The 17,447-nt window shown below is 45.4% G+C and overlaps 3 protein-coding genes and 1 long non-coding RNA gene across 21 annotated transcripts in view; 2 read left to right on the forward strand and 2 right to left on the reverse strand.

Moving 5' to 3' along the window:
* The window catches only part of prtga (protogenin homolog a (Gallus gallus)), a 24,549-nt gene extending 17,527 nt beyond the window's left edge, over positions 1–7,022 (forward strand). Inside the window, exons 11-19 of the mRNA XM_053864496.1 lie at positions 719–814; positions 888–1,074; positions 1,695–1,822; positions 1,897–2,067; positions 2,524–2,691; positions 3,681–3,804; positions 3,880–4,012; positions 4,101–4,211; positions 4,291–7,022. Of these exons, the coding sequence (XP_053720471.1) occupies positions 719–814; positions 888–1,074; positions 1,695–1,822; positions 1,897–2,067; positions 2,524–2,691; positions 3,681–3,804; positions 3,880–4,012; positions 4,101–4,211; positions 4,291–4,686 (1,514 nt within the window). The 3' untranslated portion in view covers positions 4,687–7,022. The remainder of the gene's footprint in view (positions 1–718; positions 815–887; positions 1,075–1,694; positions 1,823–1,896; positions 2,068–2,523; positions 2,692–3,680; positions 3,805–3,879; positions 4,013–4,100; positions 4,212–4,290) is intronic.
* The window catches only part of LOC128758509 (uncharacterized), a 16,678-nt gene extending 9,030 nt beyond the window's left edge, over positions 1–7,648 (reverse strand). For 4 of the 8 annotated variants that reach the window (XR_008414502.1, XR_008414499.1, XR_008414500.1 and 1 more), the window contains exons 1-6: positions 7,385–7,648; positions 4,262–4,581; positions 4,075–4,143; positions 3,813–3,935; positions 1,173–2,733; positions 838–1,066 (exon numbers count right to left, since the gene is read on the reverse strand). This is a non-coding gene — a long non-coding RNA (uncharacterized LOC128758509). The remainder of the gene's footprint in view (positions 1–837; positions 1,067–1,172; positions 2,734–3,812; positions 3,936–4,074; positions 4,144–4,261; positions 4,582–7,384) is intronic. The other 4 variants (XR_008414504.1, XR_008414501.1, XR_008414505.1 and 1 more) reach the window with 4 other exon arrangements.
* Positions 7,281–13,733, forward strand: ccpg1 (cell cycle progression 1). Of its 8 annotated transcripts, none has more exons than XM_053864503.1 (9): positions 7,281–7,407; positions 8,294–8,381; positions 8,525–8,588; positions 8,669–8,730; positions 8,790–8,955; positions 9,158–9,406; positions 9,986–10,089; positions 10,216–10,323; positions 11,674–13,733. In XM_053864503.1, exons 2-9 carry the CDS (start codon positions 8,322–8,324, stop codon positions 12,631–12,633), a joined length of 1,773 nt encoding a protein of 590 aa, XP_053720478.1. In that variant the 5' UTR covers positions 7,281–7,407; positions 8,294–8,321; the 3' UTR covers positions 12,634–13,733. The 8 variants fall into 8 exon arrangements, with proteins under 8 accessions (XP_053720478.1, XP_053720473.1, XP_053720474.1 ...); XM_053864498.1 differs by lacking the exon at positions 7,281–7,407 and adding an exon at positions 7,519–7,673; XM_053864499.1 differs by lacking the exon at positions 7,281–7,407 and adding an exon at positions 7,587–7,677.
* pigb (phosphatidylinositol glycan anchor biosynthesis, class B) overlaps positions 13,654–17,447 on the reverse strand; it is a 7,705-nt gene continuing 3,911 nt past the window's right edge. For all 4 annotated transcript variants that reach the window (XM_053864508.1, XM_053864509.1, XM_053864506.1 and 1 more), the window contains exons 5-13: positions 17,324–17,428; positions 16,853–16,983; positions 16,645–16,785; positions 16,481–16,532; positions 16,215–16,426; positions 16,045–16,109; positions 15,764–15,977; positions 14,035–14,212; positions 13,654–13,812 (exon numbers count right to left, since the gene is read on the reverse strand). In XM_053864508.1, the coding sequence (XP_053720483.1) occupies positions 13,699–13,812; positions 14,035–14,212; positions 15,764–15,977; positions 16,045–16,109; positions 16,215–16,426; positions 16,481–16,532; positions 16,645–16,785; positions 16,853–16,983; positions 17,324–17,428 (1,212 nt within the window). In that variant the 3' untranslated portion in view covers positions 13,654–13,698. The remainder of the gene's footprint in view (positions 13,813–14,034; positions 14,213–15,763; positions 15,978–16,044; positions 16,110–16,214; positions 16,427–16,480; positions 16,533–16,644; positions 16,786–16,852; positions 16,984–17,323; positions 17,429–17,447) is intronic.

A 17,447-nucleotide genomic window follows, 5' to 3' on the forward strand; every position in this document is an offset into this window, starting at 1 on the left:
TATTTTAGCTCTCCAGGCGTCGCTCATTTAGCCAAATAGCTTGTTGGTCTGGGGGCAGTCCAACTCCTGTTGACCTCCGAGGGGATTTGACTGGTCGATTTAACCCTGAGATTCTGTGTGTGAATAGAAGTGACCACACTGACCAGGCGGCCTCCCAGTGGCCGCAGTGAGGTCTCTTCTCATTTGCAGTTAAAAGACGGTGTCAAGGGTGATGGATAGTGGAGGTGCTCTGTGCTGCTGCCCTCTCACTCCAGCACAAACTGACCAAAGGTCTCGAGCGCTGAGCATCTGTCACCGTCCTTACCTCCATCACTGACCCTACACCCACACAGTCCGCTCACCCCTGCTCCTCAGTAGGAGGAGCAACCACATCTGCTTCAGTGGCTTTGGATATTAAAGGACCCCAAATAAACCTCTGTCATCACATGGTACTTTAATTTAATCATTCAGTTCATTGAGTTTTTTCATCTTTAGAAGTGTCTGTAAAGAGTTATCTGAGCAACTAAATGAGATGTCACAGTCGATGTTTGACACAGATAAGACAATTTCACAAGAAATATAAGTGGAATACTTGTTATACTATCGGCCTCTAAAACTATGACCAATGCGTTAGTTATGTCTCCATCCTGACAACCACCACTTTGCTGCTCTTGAAAAGTGGAACTGTGTCTGAGTCTCGCTCATATTATTTATGTGTTTTTCTGTTTCTTTACCAAAGACCCACGAAAGAAGTACCATGTGAAGCTTCTGGCTTATAACTTTTTGGGAGACGGCTACCAGGCAGACCAGACTATCAGCACCCCAGGATGTGTCTGTGAGTTTCACATTTATCTTCACCTTAAATAGTGTAGTGTAACCTCACAAACTAATCTCCTGATGTTCCTCAGCTGTTCGAGATCGGCTGGTTCCTCCTCCACCACCGCCACACAATGTGTACGCCAAGACAAACAGCTCCACTTCTGTGTTCCTGTACTGGGGTCGGCCAGCCTTCACCTCCAGTCACGCGGTGAACTACACCGTCCGCTGCAATCCGGTCGGCCTGCAGAACGCCTCCCTTGTGGTCTACCTGCAGACGTAAGGATTCAACTTAAGGGAAACAACCAGCCACATTTTAGTCAAAGTGACGAAACTTGGACAACAATGGAATTGATCTATTTTTGCTGAGTTCTCACGTTCTACACGCTGCTGTCCTCATTGGCTGTTTCCTCGTCTTGTGATCGTCGGAAAATATTGATTAGTTCCGCTTCGCTTAATTTGTGTCAAATGACGCTTCAGCAGCAGATGATGCTGAGACGCTCCTGACGTCTGTAAACAAAGATCTATGTCGCCACCTATTGGACAACACCTGTAGTTTCATATTGAGCTTTGTTATAATATGGAGATTCGCTTCAAAAAGCTAGCTGTGAGTTGTAATTCCTGCAAGAGGTTGTTTATCTCACCAAGTTTGATCCATCCTTCCTGTAAAGCAAAATTCCTGTGTTCACATCTTGAACTTCCATCGTCGCAACATCATCCTGCACCTGCTCAAATCAGCAGCCAAATATGTAAAAGGTCATTTCAGCACACAGGTTTTATAAAGATGCCATGGATCAACAGACCTCAGATGTAGACATGGAGAAGCGGTGTCTTATCTTCTGTGCATCAGAATTGTCTCTGTGAATCATTAACAGTTGTAATGTATTTCTAATGTACAGGAACAAGCAGAGCATCCTGGTTCAGGATCTAGAGCCCAACACCAAATATGAGTTTGCCATTCGTCTTCATATCAATCAGCTGTCGAGCCCCTGGAGTCCCGTGGCCTATCAGAGCACCTTTCCTGAAGGTGAGTGAGGAATATAAAGTAATTTCTCCAGGACTGTTTTCTGAAAGTGTAAATGTGACCTGTCTGTCGTCCAGCTCCAACGCTGCCCCCGTCCAACGTGAAAGTGACTCTGATCGAGCAGGACACGGCTCTGGTGTCGTGGAAGCCTCCAGATGAGGCCAACCTGGCGGTCACACATTACACCATCCTGTACGCCTCCAGGAACGCCTGGATTGCCGGAGAGTGGCAGGTGCTGCAGAGAGAAGGTACGTCTGGGAGGAAGGAGACGGAACTTGATGACCAAAACAAAGGAGCCATTGGAAATCAGTAACTCATTTGGCTGGGTGGTGGGAGCGCTGGCTGCTTTGTTCCTGACTGGAGCTCTCTGTTTGTCTCACTGATAAAAGAGGAGATTGACGGTTAATGTGATTAAAACAGAGTCATTGATTTACCTTCCTTCTGACCTGTGTAACACAAAAACCTCTTACCGCATGTAGCTACATTCCTACTGCTAATGAACATCAAGCCTGACACACTTGTTAGATCTCCCTTGTCAAGATGGAGCATATTCAGCAATGCAGCTTGAATTCACCTTTTATTCAAGAGACTTGAGCTTGACCCCCTGCTGTGGTGAAAAGATGAACAGATATGAGCACAATATATCTATAATGCCTTCATCATTTGTTTAATTGTGAGTGTGACTCTGGAAACTCTCTCTTCAGGGAGCATCACCATGGCTCTGCTAGAACACCTCAAGCCCCACCAGTTCTACGTGGTCAAAGTCTCGGCCTCCAACAGCATGGGCGACGGTCCGTTCTCACCAATGGTGGAGCTGCGCTCCGATCAGTCGTCCGGTCACAATCCTCGGGGATTCTCAGGGTCGGCGAATGGTTAGTGGCCATCTTTGTTTCCAATCTGTGCCACTGTGATCCCTGTTGTTGTTAAAATATTAAGTGTTAAAAAGGAAGATGCTGGCTGAGGACAACAAGTGTGAAATATTGAGAAGGTCCTAGTGAATGGGATTCAGTAGGACCTTCAGCACTGACACTCAATACAACATCACACAGGCTTTATCCTCTTGGTTTAGATTAAATGGAGGTACAATCAGTCTTTACAGCAGTCATGGGCAAAGTGCAGCCTGGGGGCCAAATGCGGCCCTTTGACTGTATTTATGTGCCCTATAACTATAAAACGGATTACGCCAGAATGTTTCTGACGTTTTTATCTTGTGCATTGTTTTTTTGTTTATTATGATGCAACTGAAACATAACTTCCTTGTTTTATTTATTTATTTATTTGTCTTTTCTGTTGACTATTTTAGGAGTATTTCTTCTCCCTAAAATACATCAGAATTGAAAGTAGATTTTGAAGGCACATTGAGACACAATATTTAAATTGAATATGGTTTAGATTAAAGAAAACACAACATTTTCTTCCTTAGGAAATTTAATTGCCCACCCTTGCTCTGCAGTTTGAGCAAGACGTGATCTGAGCTCGGCAAATTAGCGACTTTCCATCACATATTTGGTCGAGTTCGGTCGATTTAAAACTTGTTTCCTCTTATACAGTAGTTTCCTTAGATAAACTGGGACATGTTGTTTCTGCAGAGCGTTTGTGTGAAATTACAGCTATCAGAAAAAGCCAGGGTGGAGGTGGGTTGTAACTTTCTTCGAGGTAAATGTGGTAGTCTGTTGTGCTTTGAACATGTAGCTGTAGCATCATCAGTTGCTGAGTCTTGATGAAAAATGACATGTTAAGTGTGTACATCAGGCTCATATCTGGAGAGAGAGCGTGTTCATTTCACCATCTGCGCTCTCGTAGTACTGTGATGCTCTCGTTCAGTATTCTAGTAGCAAGGTTTAACCGAAGTATTTCACAGGGTTCTCCGACGGATTTTACCACTTGGACCAAAGGTCGATGACAGGAATCACAGTGGGCGTCTGCATCGCGCTCATCTGCATCATCATCTGCGCGTTCATCATCGTCTGCAGAGGAAAGAACAGGTACTTACCCGGTCCATCGCACTGTGTTCCTTGGTCGACTGTTGAATGTTCATTTCCTGTTTCCTCCTCTTGCAGGAAATCTTCTGCTGTTAAGCTCTACAGGGAAGGAATGAACCCGTCTGCCTCAGCAGCTAGTGCAGAGGGACAGGCGGAGAGCAGTGACGTGTCGGTACCAATGATGGAGCAGAACCATTTCATTGACGCAAAGGTGCTTTTTTTCAATAGTTCAGTGAGTCCAGTGACCAGAGTTTTGTTCAGTCCTGTTCTCACCTTTCAATCCCTTGTTTCTCCTGTAGGGTGGAACGAATCTCATCATAAATTCTTTAGGTCCTGTTCAACCTGTGGAGAAGAAGAAGAGATGGTTTTCCTTCAGCAGAGATGAGAAGAAGGACAGGAAAGCAACACAGGTATGAGCGATCATAAATGTCGGCCTTGGTCTCCTTCAAAGCATGTTTACATTCAACTGGTTTCCTGCTGCATCTGCAGAACTCCAGCCATGGCATCAGCCCCTTCCAACCGCACTCCACCGTGTTGTCCTTCGAGGAAGACCTGTCCAACGCTTCGGAGCATCCTGCCACGCTGCAGGCTCTGCTGGGACACCTGGGCGACTCCGAGGGCTCGTCCAATAGCGAAGGCAGCCACGCCACAGGCGACTCCGGGCGCTACTCGCACGACGAGACAGAGATGACCATCCTGCTGTCCAGTCCCAACAGCCGCCTGCCGTCTCTCACCACTGAGGACAGTGGAGGCTCCGAGTGCAGCAGCAGTGCTGCCGACCTGTCGGGCGAACAGAGAGAAAAGACTGAGTGTGTGGAGTCGCTGGAGAAGGACTGTAGCTGTCAAGATGAGCAGCACAGATCACAGCCTGCCTTTTCACATTGAGTGTGTGTGTGTGTGCGTGCGCGTGAGCTTTACCACTAAACAGTATTCAGAAGCGGCTTTCCTCAAATACTATGTACTAATGTGGTGTGTGAATGGGAGAAACAGAAGCGACGCTTCTGAGGTGTCATTTTTCCAAAACAGGAAGTCGATCAGCGTTGGCAGCGTCGCGTTCCTTCGCTGCTGTCCTCGTGTGTGTGTGTGTGTGTGTGTGTGTGTGAGTGTGTGTGTGTGTGTGTTTGAATGAAATCTCACCCACCGTGAATGTTGAACAGATTGTCATGAAGGTGACACTTCTGATGTTATTTAAGAGTTTTATCACTGGAGCGAAAAGGGAAGTCCTTTTTGCTGTTTATCTACCTCTGCTGCGTATTTAAGAACCACTTATACCTACGTTATGTTTCACTGACATAACCGATTCTACTTCCTGGCGGCCGTCTCCGAGGGTCGCCCCATTTCCTTTGTGTTGTGATTTGCTGGATGGTGAGGGCGCGGCAGTTAAAGCTCTTCACTTCTTCCACTGCTTTGTTGGCTGAAATGAAGAGGCAGCTGCCCTTGCTTTTCCATATGATACTACCTCCAGATTATTTTATTCTTGTTTTCCTAAACTCAGGGAACAACGTTTAGTACATTTAAAACGCCATGTGGTGTTTCATGGCGAGCTGACAGGGTATCTCAGTACTAAACTGTATGTGTGTGTGTGTGTGTGTGTGTGTCCTACAATGAATGTATTGCGTGTGCCGCCCTGGCGGCGTCCTCTCAGGTCCTATCACGTCTGTCCTCTTGTTTTGTGAAGAGTCGCTCACCTGAAGTGCTTGCGGTGACTATTTCGGTACAGAAAAGCTTTACAGTTGGACCCACGCAGGGTCGCAACACATGAAGAATGATGCTAGAAGTGATGAATCAGAGTTGAAAGTGAAGAATTGAATGAACAAAAGTAGAAACTCTATATTTTTGTTAGACGATTTGTACTACTGAGTACACATTGTAGTGCATTTACGTAGTTTTGTTTGTTTTTCTCTAGAGTAGAAGAAGAGTAGCACTTGTCTGCAGAGTAGTTTCCTAATAGCAGCCAATGTGCAGTGGTGACTGACAAACAATTGTTTGCTACATCGGTCTCTCAACTAATCTCTGGAAGAAGGTTACTGGGGAATTGTAATCAAACATTAGACCAAAGATGAAAACGTGGCCTTGGAGATGAGTCGAGCTCCTAGAACGAAGCCTTGCACATAAGTGACCTTGACCCTCAGCAGAGTGCAGAGAGCTGTGGGTTCAAACTCTGGAGAACGTGCCGTCGCGGTCTGGCGGCAACTTCAAGAGACAGAGTGACAATGAGATGATGCACACAAACCAAATAATCCAGTCGGGGAGCTCCTCCAAAACTGCTGCGAGCAGACTTGTGTACATTTTAGGTGAAATTAATGAGAGTTATATACAGTTTATTATGACGTTTCAAAGTCTGTGTTGCAGCAGTGCAGCTGTGTGGACACGTTTGCTCCCACAGATTCAAATGAATGGGTGAACTGTTGATCTTGGTTTTCAGTCTCCAAACATTCAGTGGGAGCACAGTGGGTTCAGCCTGGCTGTTTCTAATCAGAGGATGCGGATGAGGAGTCAATCATGGGAGAATTTGGAACGACACAATCAGCAATTTGTTTTAAAGCAAACAATGGAAACCAAAGATTTTCTTTTTAGGAATGAAGGTCACCGTTGCATATTGGCATGTAATCAGTTCTGAAACTTCCTATATGTGTTGTCCATGTTCTGATACTTTTTGTTTTGTTTTGTTTCGTGAGTTTATTGCGATTTTATGAGCTTTTTGACAACATGTTTTGAATGAATTTCATGAAAACAAATGTGTTTCTCTGCGGCCTCTCAGGAGATAAAATTAATTGTGCAGACCAGCAAGTACACACTGGTAGCTTAAAACATAAAGAGCAGAAAGAGCTTATACCATTTTTTAAACAACACTTTATCTCCCGAAAGGCTTCAAACAGTCGAAATATGTGAATTTAAAGGGATTTAAAAAATAGAGTCCACATGCTTGAACACATTCTTCAGCAATAATGTGTTGTGTTTGTATTAGTGTGGTCAGCTGCTGAAGGGAGGTGGCATGGAGGGTCACTATCACATTTGAACTCAGGGGAACCCGAAGCTGCCCCTCACCAAGGAGAAGGCCACGTCCACGTGTTAATGATTGAATGTAACTTTTGTAATTGACATGTTTTATGTTGTTGATCTTTTTTTTCAGACAAAATCAACGTTTTTTTTTGCCAAAAATGTATAAAGAGAGAATTGTAAGACTGGCTAATTATTATTAAGTCTGATTCTCCATTCAAATAATAAAAAAAAATACTCAGTTTGCCTCGCTTTTTTTTTTTCCAGAAATCTTGAGTGAATGCACAGGAAGTTACGTGGCTTTATACGATCAAAGTCATTTCGGTTAATTTAATATGCCACAGAAAATACAAATACATATATTTTTAACAATTGCATCATTATTCATAATATAAATTACTATTCATGTTGACGTTTTTTAGTAAATACCTGAAGAATATTTAAATTGCACCGGAAGTACGCACAACAAAAACACAGACGACACGTGCTCCGTGGTAAACACCGGAAGATATACAACCATATACGTGACGTCTGACTCTCTGCCGCTAGTTCTAAATATCCGTATTCATTGCACATGACTTACTTTCATGAGACCAAACTCTCCTTGTAAGTAATAATTCCGTTTCACACCCTTGTTTATGTTTCTCTGACTTCCGCCTTCAACTCCGCCCGGAATGAGTTGCTTATCCACCGTGGAGGTTCATGGGTAATGTAGTTGCAAAGTGTCGACCGGGGTTTTCGTAACGCCGCATGAGCCTGGTTGTAAAAACTACAATTCCCATCTTGTTGCCAACCGACAACCTGTGTAACGTATAGTGCAACATTGCTGAAGTTGGTGGCGAGCAGCTGGACCATCGCCCGACGTGAACACCGTACGTAAGTCGTGATAACCTTAGGTGCCTTTTGTTCTTGTGATGACACCAAGGCAGCCCGACATGGTGCTATTTAAGTGTGGTTCCCGGCGCTGTCTTGACGAATCAGCGAGCAGACGGACACCGGAGCGTTGACGCGCACTTTCGTTTGGTCTCTTCCGAGGCATCACCTCGTCAAAGGTGCTTTGTTCGAAAGACAAGGTTGATGTTGAAAATCAGCCTGTAATGTTTTACACATTTAAAAGTATTTCTGTATGTCATTTGTGTTTCTTTTGCTTGATGAATCCTTAGTTTGTAATATTGTAAGCACATTTCACCTCTCTTTTATGGTTCAGTTTTAAAGAAAAGTGTAGTCTAGTGCTGTCACAATACATTTTATTTTAATCGCAGCGCTAAATAGAGAACCAATGGATGAAGCAAGATGGTTTTGTCATGTTATTCTTCAGGCCGCACTCAGTCTTTGTGAGAAAAAGAGTTGTGGTGCTTTATTTGCTACACAAACAATGAGAAAAAAATGAGGTCAGTTTCATTCTGGCGCTAAAACCCACGGGGATATTTACTTTTGATAAGACTCTGGTGGATTGTCTTCATATGCTTGGAACTTGTTTCTTCTTTCCCAGATCAGAGTTCGTCTGATGACCCACAAACATGTCGACGCAACAAAGTGACACAGACTCTTCATTTGGCTGGACCATAATAAGCAATAAGGTAGAGTGTGTCAGTGTAAATACCAGCTAATACCTTACACTCTTCTCACGTTTTATGTCTGAACACTGCTGTGTTCCTGCATGTGTTGATGTTGACTACTCTCCACTGTGTCCTCAATGATCATCCCCTCTATGTATTTTCAGGGCTCAGATATTGAAACTGCACCAGAACATGAGGAAGTACAACAGGAAGACGGCGTGATGAACGGTAAGCGTCACGTCCGTGAGTGTAGCTTCTGAGAAGCAGCTCCTGAACAATGAAGTCACACCTGGTGTTTTAAACTTCAGATGGCTCACTCGATGAAACTGTGGAGGACAGAACCATACTGGAGACTCTGGGCGCCTCAGAGGTGAGAGGAGACATGAAAGACATGAAGAAAGGAAGAGTCATTGTGAAACGTTTCTCCAGCTGGTTGGGACTCCCGAGCCTGCTGATGCAGAGCTGCTGTCCTTCAGCGACCACTCCGACATCGTGTCCCTGGACGGCCTGAAGGAGAGCAGGAACGCAGAGGACGACAATGACTATTTTGGGGCAGCTTGTAGCAGCCAGTATGCCTTCACACTCCCAAAGACAGGTATCCTCCATCATAGCTGCAATGCTCTGCTGTTTAACAATTTACATTTCTGTCTTCCGTGCCAAGCCAAAGATAACCTGGTAGAGCTTGTAATGTTGCGACGTAATTCCTGAAGGACCAGTTTGTCGTGCCTTGAAAAGTTAATGTGAATCTGTCTGTGTAAACAAAGTCATGACAAGCGTGGCGTGTGTCTGTGCTCCAGTGGAGCCGTCTACAGTCGCACACACCAGCAGCAGTGAAGAGCAGGCAGAGAAAAGTTCCACCAGTGTTCTGCGTCGACGGAGGACCAGGAGAAACACGGCCAGCACGATCGGCAGAGAGGAGGAGACGGACGAAGACGGCTCGCTCGCGCCTGCTGCTGCTGCAGACCTGAATGAGCTCAGCCTCACCAACTCACGCCTGCTGCCCATTCTTCTGGTTGTTGTTGGCATGACCGTCTACTGCGTCCTCGGTAAGTGTGGACAGCATGTGAACCTGAAGAGGGGTTTCTGTTGGATCTAGTGTGGTACAGTTTACAACGTAGAAAGGTCCGTTTCTGTGTTCCTCTTTATAAATGAGCGAGGGTGGTGGCTGCTGGGGTTTGCGCCAGGGGGCGCTATAACTGCAAAATAGACATAACACATTACAACAAAATGCACAGGCTCTTTTCTAGAGGGATTTTACTGCACCATTTTGGCAGTGTGCGGTGCCAGGCGTCACTTGACCGTGACTGTGTGAATGGCAAAGATCTGGCGCCCTCTACTGACCGGGCATTAAGCACTTCAATGCCAGTAAAGCGCCTATGATTTCATTGGGGGCATGAAGCTAGTTCGACTGTGAAAGTCTATTCGTTTGCCTCATCATTATAAATGCATGAGAAAAAAGTAGCATCTTATAGTCAGGATATTATGGGATGCCAAAAACGTTTGACACTTTTTATGGGTATTTTTGAGGGACTACTACAATGACTAGTGTCACTATCTATCGCCATTGGTTTGTGTGTCTCTTCAGTGCTGGGCCCAAGTAAATATCTAGCTCTCTGCTTCTGTAGCTCCTTTCTTGGCTGGAAACGTAAAGCTTCAGGAGAATCCGGCGAAAGCTAGTGGACTGGAACTGGACAAGCTGCAGGAGATCTGGGAGCTGCTTCAAACCCATGTGAGTGATTGAAAAAAATACAGTAAATATTTTCTTATAAAAAGACAATAACATCTTTCTAGAGTCAGCGCCAAAAAAAAAAGCCGGTTTAGTGAAGTGAAGATAACGTTCTCTTTGTCTCCTCAGATGACATTCCGAGACCTTCAGCAACTGGACGACCAGAGAGTGTTTTCACTGCTGGTAAAGGTGCTTCTGAAAGTGCACAAGGAGAACCAGGATTTTCAGGCTCTGCAGGTACACCATGTTTAAAAGTGCTGGGATGTGTGCGTCTGATGAGCTGAACTGAGCTGGTCGCACGCCGCTCTCATGAAAGCTTTGTGTGATGTAGCAGGGAAAGCCATCCTGCAGAAGCCTGCTAAAGAATCAAGAGCCAAATGAGACACTGTTTCTGGTGGAACAAAGTTGTGCTCTGGCAAATGTCCTGTTGACTTTTTCCTGTCGACTTGTTCCTGTCGCAGAGGAAGAGCATGAGCTCAAGAATACTTTTCAGAGGACCTTTTCTTGAGGGAATGAGAGACCCTCAACCACATCCAATACTCCAATAAGTGAATGTGGCCCTTGGCTGTGGACTGCCAGAAGAGGTGGTTCAACCTGCTGTCATTACCTTTCCCTGTGATAGATGTGTTTTGTTTTTTCCTGTAGCAGCACCACAGACACCGCACATCTGTCATTTGGAATGTCCTGACTTCTACTACTTCTACATCTACTATTAGTTACTTATACATTTACTATCATTTTGTTTCTGGAGAGGAATGGAACAAGCACAACTGTCGGTTTTGGATTTGGTTCCAACACTGTCCTTGAAGTTATGTTATTATTTCAACACTAAATTGTTTTCCACATCTGTTCTTTAGGATTTAACAAACATTTTATCTTACTTTCTGTGAGTAGATTGACATGTACAGTGAGTAGCCAGTAGTGAGTAATGTATTAACAAAAGTGTGCTGATCTGAGAAGCAAAGTCCTAAGTAAAATAACCACCAGCTCTTCCAAGTCTGTGGCACATCCGACCAGGATAGTGATGCCTCAGCTGAACCTAAACTCTGGATCCACCACCACCGAGTGTGGTGCGTCAGTTTCTAAACCCAATTTCTGAACCCAAGTTGACTTAACGGTGTAACGCTTGAGTCCAGGCACAGTCAAAACTGCAGGGCCAATAATAAAAATAAGTGATCAAAAATGCTTTGTTTTTCTACTGAATCCTCTCACACGGTGTTTGGAAAAAAAACTACCTACCAATCTGCCATGAACTGAGTTCTAAAAAAATAAGAAGAAGATGAGAAAAAATGAAGAGACAAGACGAACTGTGGTGCAGATCAGACTGATGATAACAGCAAGCCTGATATTTGTGTATCAAACCAAACCAAAATGCAGACTACAAAACACGCTGTTTAAATGGGAGGACAACTACAGGAAGTAGCAGGTCTGCTAACACATCTGCAACACAGACTTGTTCCAGGGAATTGGGACGGCACGTCGAGCTTTTGTTTTTTAGGCTGAGGGTTAAGAATTAGGATTAAGGAATTTAATCCACACCCAGACTGTCTTCGTCCTCAACAGACGTGTTTCTTTCTCCCTCTTCAGGCCAAAAAGGTGGCCCTGGATGACGCCCTTATGAAAAGGGAAAGCCAGGAGAGGACCAACATTTTGTTGGAGCAGCAGCGGGCGTCCCTGTCCGCCATGCAGCAGGAGCTGAAAAGCCTGCACTTGAAGATCCAGCATTCACCCATGAAGGATGTGGTCAGCCGACTGCAGTCAGAAAACAAGAGGCTGAAATTACGGCAGGTGAGGCAGGAGCAGAGCAGGAGGAGCTGGGATGCATGGAGAGAGGAGTTACTTGCTGAGGTCCAGACCCTGAGGAGCAAGCTGCTCTCTGTGGAGAGGGTCAGAGATGTGCTGAAGCAAAAGATAGTTGGACTGAAAACCAAGAAGATGGAAAAGGAGAACGAATCACAGGAGCTGAGGTCTCAACTGGCGGCGGTGGAGAAGAAACTGAACTTCGAGCAGCAGCGGTCCGACATGTGGGAGCGCCTCTATGTGGAGGCCACGGCCAGAGAAAAGGGCGACACGGACTCCGAGTGGGAGAAAAGTGAGGGCATGGGCGAAAAGCTGAAGAAGACCTACGAGAAAGCAAAGGAGGCGGTGAAAGCGAATCTGCGGAGATTCAAGGATTCCATCGTCAGAGGTTTCTACAACAGGAACTGCAAAAAGCCCGACGGTGTGTTCTGCCCTTGGCCCAACTACCACAACACTCGGAAACCGAGCGACACGTTCGATCCCTTCCGGGGTTTCGGCGCCTCGACCCCAGTTCGAGCGGAGGAGTTCAACCTGCTGCTGCAAAATTACCTGCGGCACGTCGGCCTCTCCCACAACTGGACTGAGCTCAAGATGTTCGTCAGCAAGTTCTTCAGAAACGGGTTCTTCATCCACGACCAGATGCCCTTCCGAGAATTCATCAGCAGGGTGAAGAGCCGCCTCGCTCATATGAACGGCTTCGACAGCAACCAGTTCGAGGACCTCGACTTGTACGTCAACCTCATTTGACCTGGTGAGTGCAGGTCCAGTTGTTGCAAGTACCACTCAGCAGGAGCCAAAATACTTCACAGAGATGGTGTGCACTGGTGCACCCAGCAGCAAAAATGCGTTGAGGTGTGCAACCTGCAAGTGAATGGAATACTGACCAGGCTTCGAATATTGTGGTGAGATTTAAGAATGTTTTGGGGCAGGCTTTTAGCTAGGGGGGCGTCTGGGCGTCTGCAAAACATGAAAAAATGGACGCCAGATTCTCGACCGTAGCTTGGCCACCAGATGCCACCATTTATCAGCATCTGAAATCTTGCGCACCAAAATTTGGGGTAAATTTTAAGAGACTCTTTTACTTGTTTTTTTTTTAAAGGTGATTTTGGGGTTATTCATATCTCAATCATTTGGGTGCACCAGTGCACTCCGACTTGGCATCAAGGGGAAACTTGCTCCTGGTATTTGAACCCCTGCTCGAGTGACACATTTAAAATCATATTGAGCTAAGGTTTGAAGTCTATCCACACAGTTGCTTAACAACAACATTACCCTCGCTCTTCTAACTTCAAATAGAGATTCAATAGAGAGTCAACCTGGTCTGTGCCAACACACTATATTTCAGCACCTTTTGATGAATGCAGTCAAGCGTGCAAGGCTCCTTGAGAATGTTGAGCAGCATCACATGACCTACCCTCTCGGTGGAGCTGAGGAAGAGGTGACACTTCGCTACAAGTGACGTCACAGTACAAAAAGACATTTGTAAATATTAAGGAGATGATATATTTTTGTTTTCGTCCTATGATGATGATGTCACTCCTGTTTAATTTAAGGCTGCTGTTCTGGAATTTTTATTGTTCACTTTATTAATATTGTCTTGAGGCCAACTTGGAGCTTTTCTTCAACGTGTTTATGATTGTAGCTGATATAGTTTTGTCCATGCGATACATTCCTCCTTGCTTCAAAAAGTGTTGCAATTTGGTTCACTTCAGAAACTTGGTTTTTGCGTGACGTGTTCGTGGGTCAAACACTGGACAAACTGCTTGGCATCAAGTTTTAATGTTTTATAAAAGCTGCATAGTTCCAGTTGTGTCAGTGCCTTTTGTAAATAAAGACGTTTCCTCCGACCCTTCCCTCTGGGAAGTGAGTGTGAAATATCTCTGCCGTCTTCACAAAGTTGTTGTCCTCCAGAAACGTAGAAATGTCCTGCAACAGACAAAACGGTCATTTAGGCATCACATTCTGACTTCTAGCCTCTTTGGGAAGCAGCCATTCATCCAGTACTGCCGACAGTTGAACCCTACTGCTCACCCCTTACTCTTCTTCTACGCCCATATCAGTGTTATTATGAAGTAAAGGCGCACAGTCGGAGCAAACATATCTGTCATGTGACCTCTGTAGGTTCTTCCTAGCTACAAGCGTGCTCACCTTTTCTAAAACGTCAAAGAGAACCAGGTGTGTCGGCACGGAATACTTGTCAGGGAATGAAGTCCTGAGCCAGTGAAGCGGCTCCGTGTAGAAGGTCTCTGCCTCGTCCTCGTAGCCATCCTCGCCCAGATTTGGGGGGCACTGCAGGAACCTCATCTTGAGTGGACAGTGGATGTGGCTGCAAGGAGGAGAGTGTGTGAGGGGTTTCCACCACAGAATGTTCAAATAAGGCTGCATGCCCACGTTGACCCCTGGTCACCCAGCAGTGTGCACCTCAGACTCGTCCACACCCCTTCATGGCAAATGCAGATTATTGGCTTTTGATGCGTGAACTGAGTCAGCAAAGACACTGTGATAGTTTTACCCAATGGTATATCAACTATAGAACTGGTTGTGGACATGAGGAAGACCGAGGTACCTGTGACCCCAGTTGTCATTCAGTGTTGACAGTGGAGGACGACAAATATCTTGGGGTTATCATAGATAACAAACTCAACTGGGAGAAGAACACTGATGCTACAGAAAGCGCCAGAGCCGCCTTTATTTTTTTAAAGTGGCTGAGGTCCTTCAATGTCTGCAGGACCATGCTCCGAATGTTCTATGAGTCTGTGGTGGCCAGTGCTAACCTCTATGCTGTGGTATGTTTGGGCAGCACGCTGACGCTAACAGACTGAACAAACTGGTCCGCAGACGATGTGGGAGTGAGGCTGGACTCACTGACTGAGGTGTCAGTGAGGACAGTGCTTCACAAAGTAAAGGACATCCAGCTCTGTGTGTCCAACCCACTCCATAATGTCATGATTAAGCAACAGAGTTCTTTCAGCACCAGACTGATTACACCATGATGCACCATACAGCGTCACGATGTGGCCATCGAACTGTGCAACTCCTCCCTCTGAGTGTCAGCTAGTGTCCCGGGACTTATGTGCAGTAACTCCTTCAGTGCAATAACCTCCTTATGTGAATACACTGTTAATACTGTCTAGATGGTTCTTTTTTACCTCACGCTTACTAGTATACATTATGTCTTTATTTTTATATGGGAATGTACTGTAAATACTGTTGAGATCGTCCTTTTTATTTGCGCTTAGTAGTATATATTATGTCTTTATTTTCCTTTTTATCTTACATGTTTGTTTGAGTAACAGTCCATGTTACTCACTCTCTCTGTGTTTCTTCTTCATTTCTTTTATTTTGAGCAGGAGTTGTGGTTGTAACAAAAAGCAATTTCCCCAGATTCTGACATCATATTTATATACATATTTTATAGCTCTGTATAAATATAATGTGTTCAACAGTATAACAGAGCTTCAAAAACTCACACAGGAAATGCGAAGAAGGGGCCAGGTGCCCGTTTTAAAATCAGAGCTGGACACGCGACCAGCAGTGCACTGGAAGTAATCATAGCAAAAAGGTAAATTAACGTTGATAAATTGAAGTTAACCTAGAAATTTGCCCATTTGTCAACCTACCCTGACAGATTTATTGAAATACATTTGTCTACTTGGAGTTTTTCTGTTTACAATGCACCGTTTTTTTGTTTTTGTTGTTGTTTTTGTTTTTTTTGTGGCAGAAGACATTTCTGTCAGGTTAAGATGGAGTGAATTGTTTTGAATTTCAAGCTTTACAACAATTCAATGCAGGTGTCCGAATGAGAAGCAGGATCTTCATTCCACCAGCAAATCTTATCAGACAGGTGATAGGAAGTTCCCAGCATGCACCTGTGTACCTGTAGAAAGGTGTGGAGTGACATGGCATGAGGAAGAGAACATCTGCCTGAGTGACGACGCCCCTGGAGTCACAGAGCGTCTGCAGGTGACCCATGACGTCCAGAGTTCCTCGCTGGTGCACAAGGCCGGTGTACAGAGCAGCCAACAGGTTTGTCACCAGAAGAGCTGCAGCTGCAGGCCGCCGCCACTTCTTCATATGTGCCACTGAGACGCCTGCCGTGCAGACACACAACAGTCAAGCTGATCTGAAGCAGAGGTGAGTTATGACTCGAGAGCTTACCACAGAAGATCATGCAGAACGGCAGCAGCGGGTAGATGAAGCGGAACTCTTTGTGAGGCAACAAGCTAAAGCCGGGAGAGAAGACAGTCGGGTGAGAGGAAGCTTCTGTCTCAGAGAACAACATCCTTGATGTTGTTCTCTGAGACAGTTTCATTCGCTTCTCCTCCTACCTGTATATGAGAAGTGTCCAGACGATGGCAACCAGCAGGACTTTGTACTTCCGGAAGGCAAGGGAACATCCGTGCAGAAAGAAGGGGAGGTGCGGTCCGACCACCACCACAAACCCTTGGGTCAGGTACCAGTGCCAGGGGTGCGAGCCATAGAAGTCTGCTACTCCGTAGAAGATGTTGAACTTCATGAAATTGAGCTGTACGAACGTCCACTGAGAAAAAACAAGTTACGAGTCTTTCTGACTCACTGGAGCCAAAGCTTTTACCTTTTTGTAGAAGACACAGTCGATCAGTGTGGAAATGACGACGGCGACCGACCTAAACACACCAGCAAAGCCATAGCAATTAAATACACAAATATCAATGTCAAGTAAAGAGTTGCCCATGTACTACATGTTTTTTAACTTCAACAGAGCATGCAGACACAAACCCTATGGGGATGTATTCGTGTGTGATGAGCTTGACTTTGTGATCCTCCTGCCAGAAATGGTGAAGCAGAAGAGGGATCCAGACGATCAACGCTGTCGGGCGAATCACGACGGCCAACGCCACCAGACTCAGATATGTTTTACTGGACAGAAACATGGCACCGACGTCAGATGGACGCAACATGACAGCAACAGCTGAGGAGCAAAGACCTGCTGTGGGTTTTGGATCTGCCCAGGGGGAAGTAGAAGAGAGCCAGGCAGGTGATGGTGGTCTCCATGCTGTTGGTGAGAGTCCTGGTGCAACAGTACCAGGAGAACCACGAGCAGAGGTGGCAGAAGAACTGCACGCATCAAGCAGGAAAGAAGTTCCGTTTGTCGACCACTATTGCGCTTGGAGCCTCTTTTTTAAATTACTATTTGGCATTGTCAGTACCCATGCGCCTTAAACCGACCATGAGGTTCATATTACCCTACAACAACTTGTGTGTGAAACCTCTATTGTTACTCCATTTGACCTTTGAACTTAACGCTGATCTTCAAGTTCATACATGACGAATACCATGAAGCCATTTTGGCAAATACTATGAACAATTATTAAATATGTTTCGAACACCTGGTTCTTTTGAGATCGTTCACTCAAAACGGCATCAATGACTGTTTCATCTCAATAATATTCTTTACCGTCCATTTTGCAACATCGCCATCTTCCAGCGTGCGAACAAGGAGGAAGAACTTCACATCAGCTAGTGCAGCCAGCAGAGATTGGACGACTCGTGGAGCCCAAATCTGGAACCGTGAGAGACCA

Source organism: Synchiropus splendidus, chromosome 5 (genome assembly GCF_027744825.2).
Source record: "Synchiropus splendidus isolate RoL2022-P1 chromosome 5, RoL_Sspl_1.0, whole genome shotgun sequence".
In the NCBI taxonomy this organism is placed as follows: Eukaryota; Metazoa; Chordata; class Actinopteri; order Syngnathiformes; family Callionymidae; genus Synchiropus; species Synchiropus splendidus.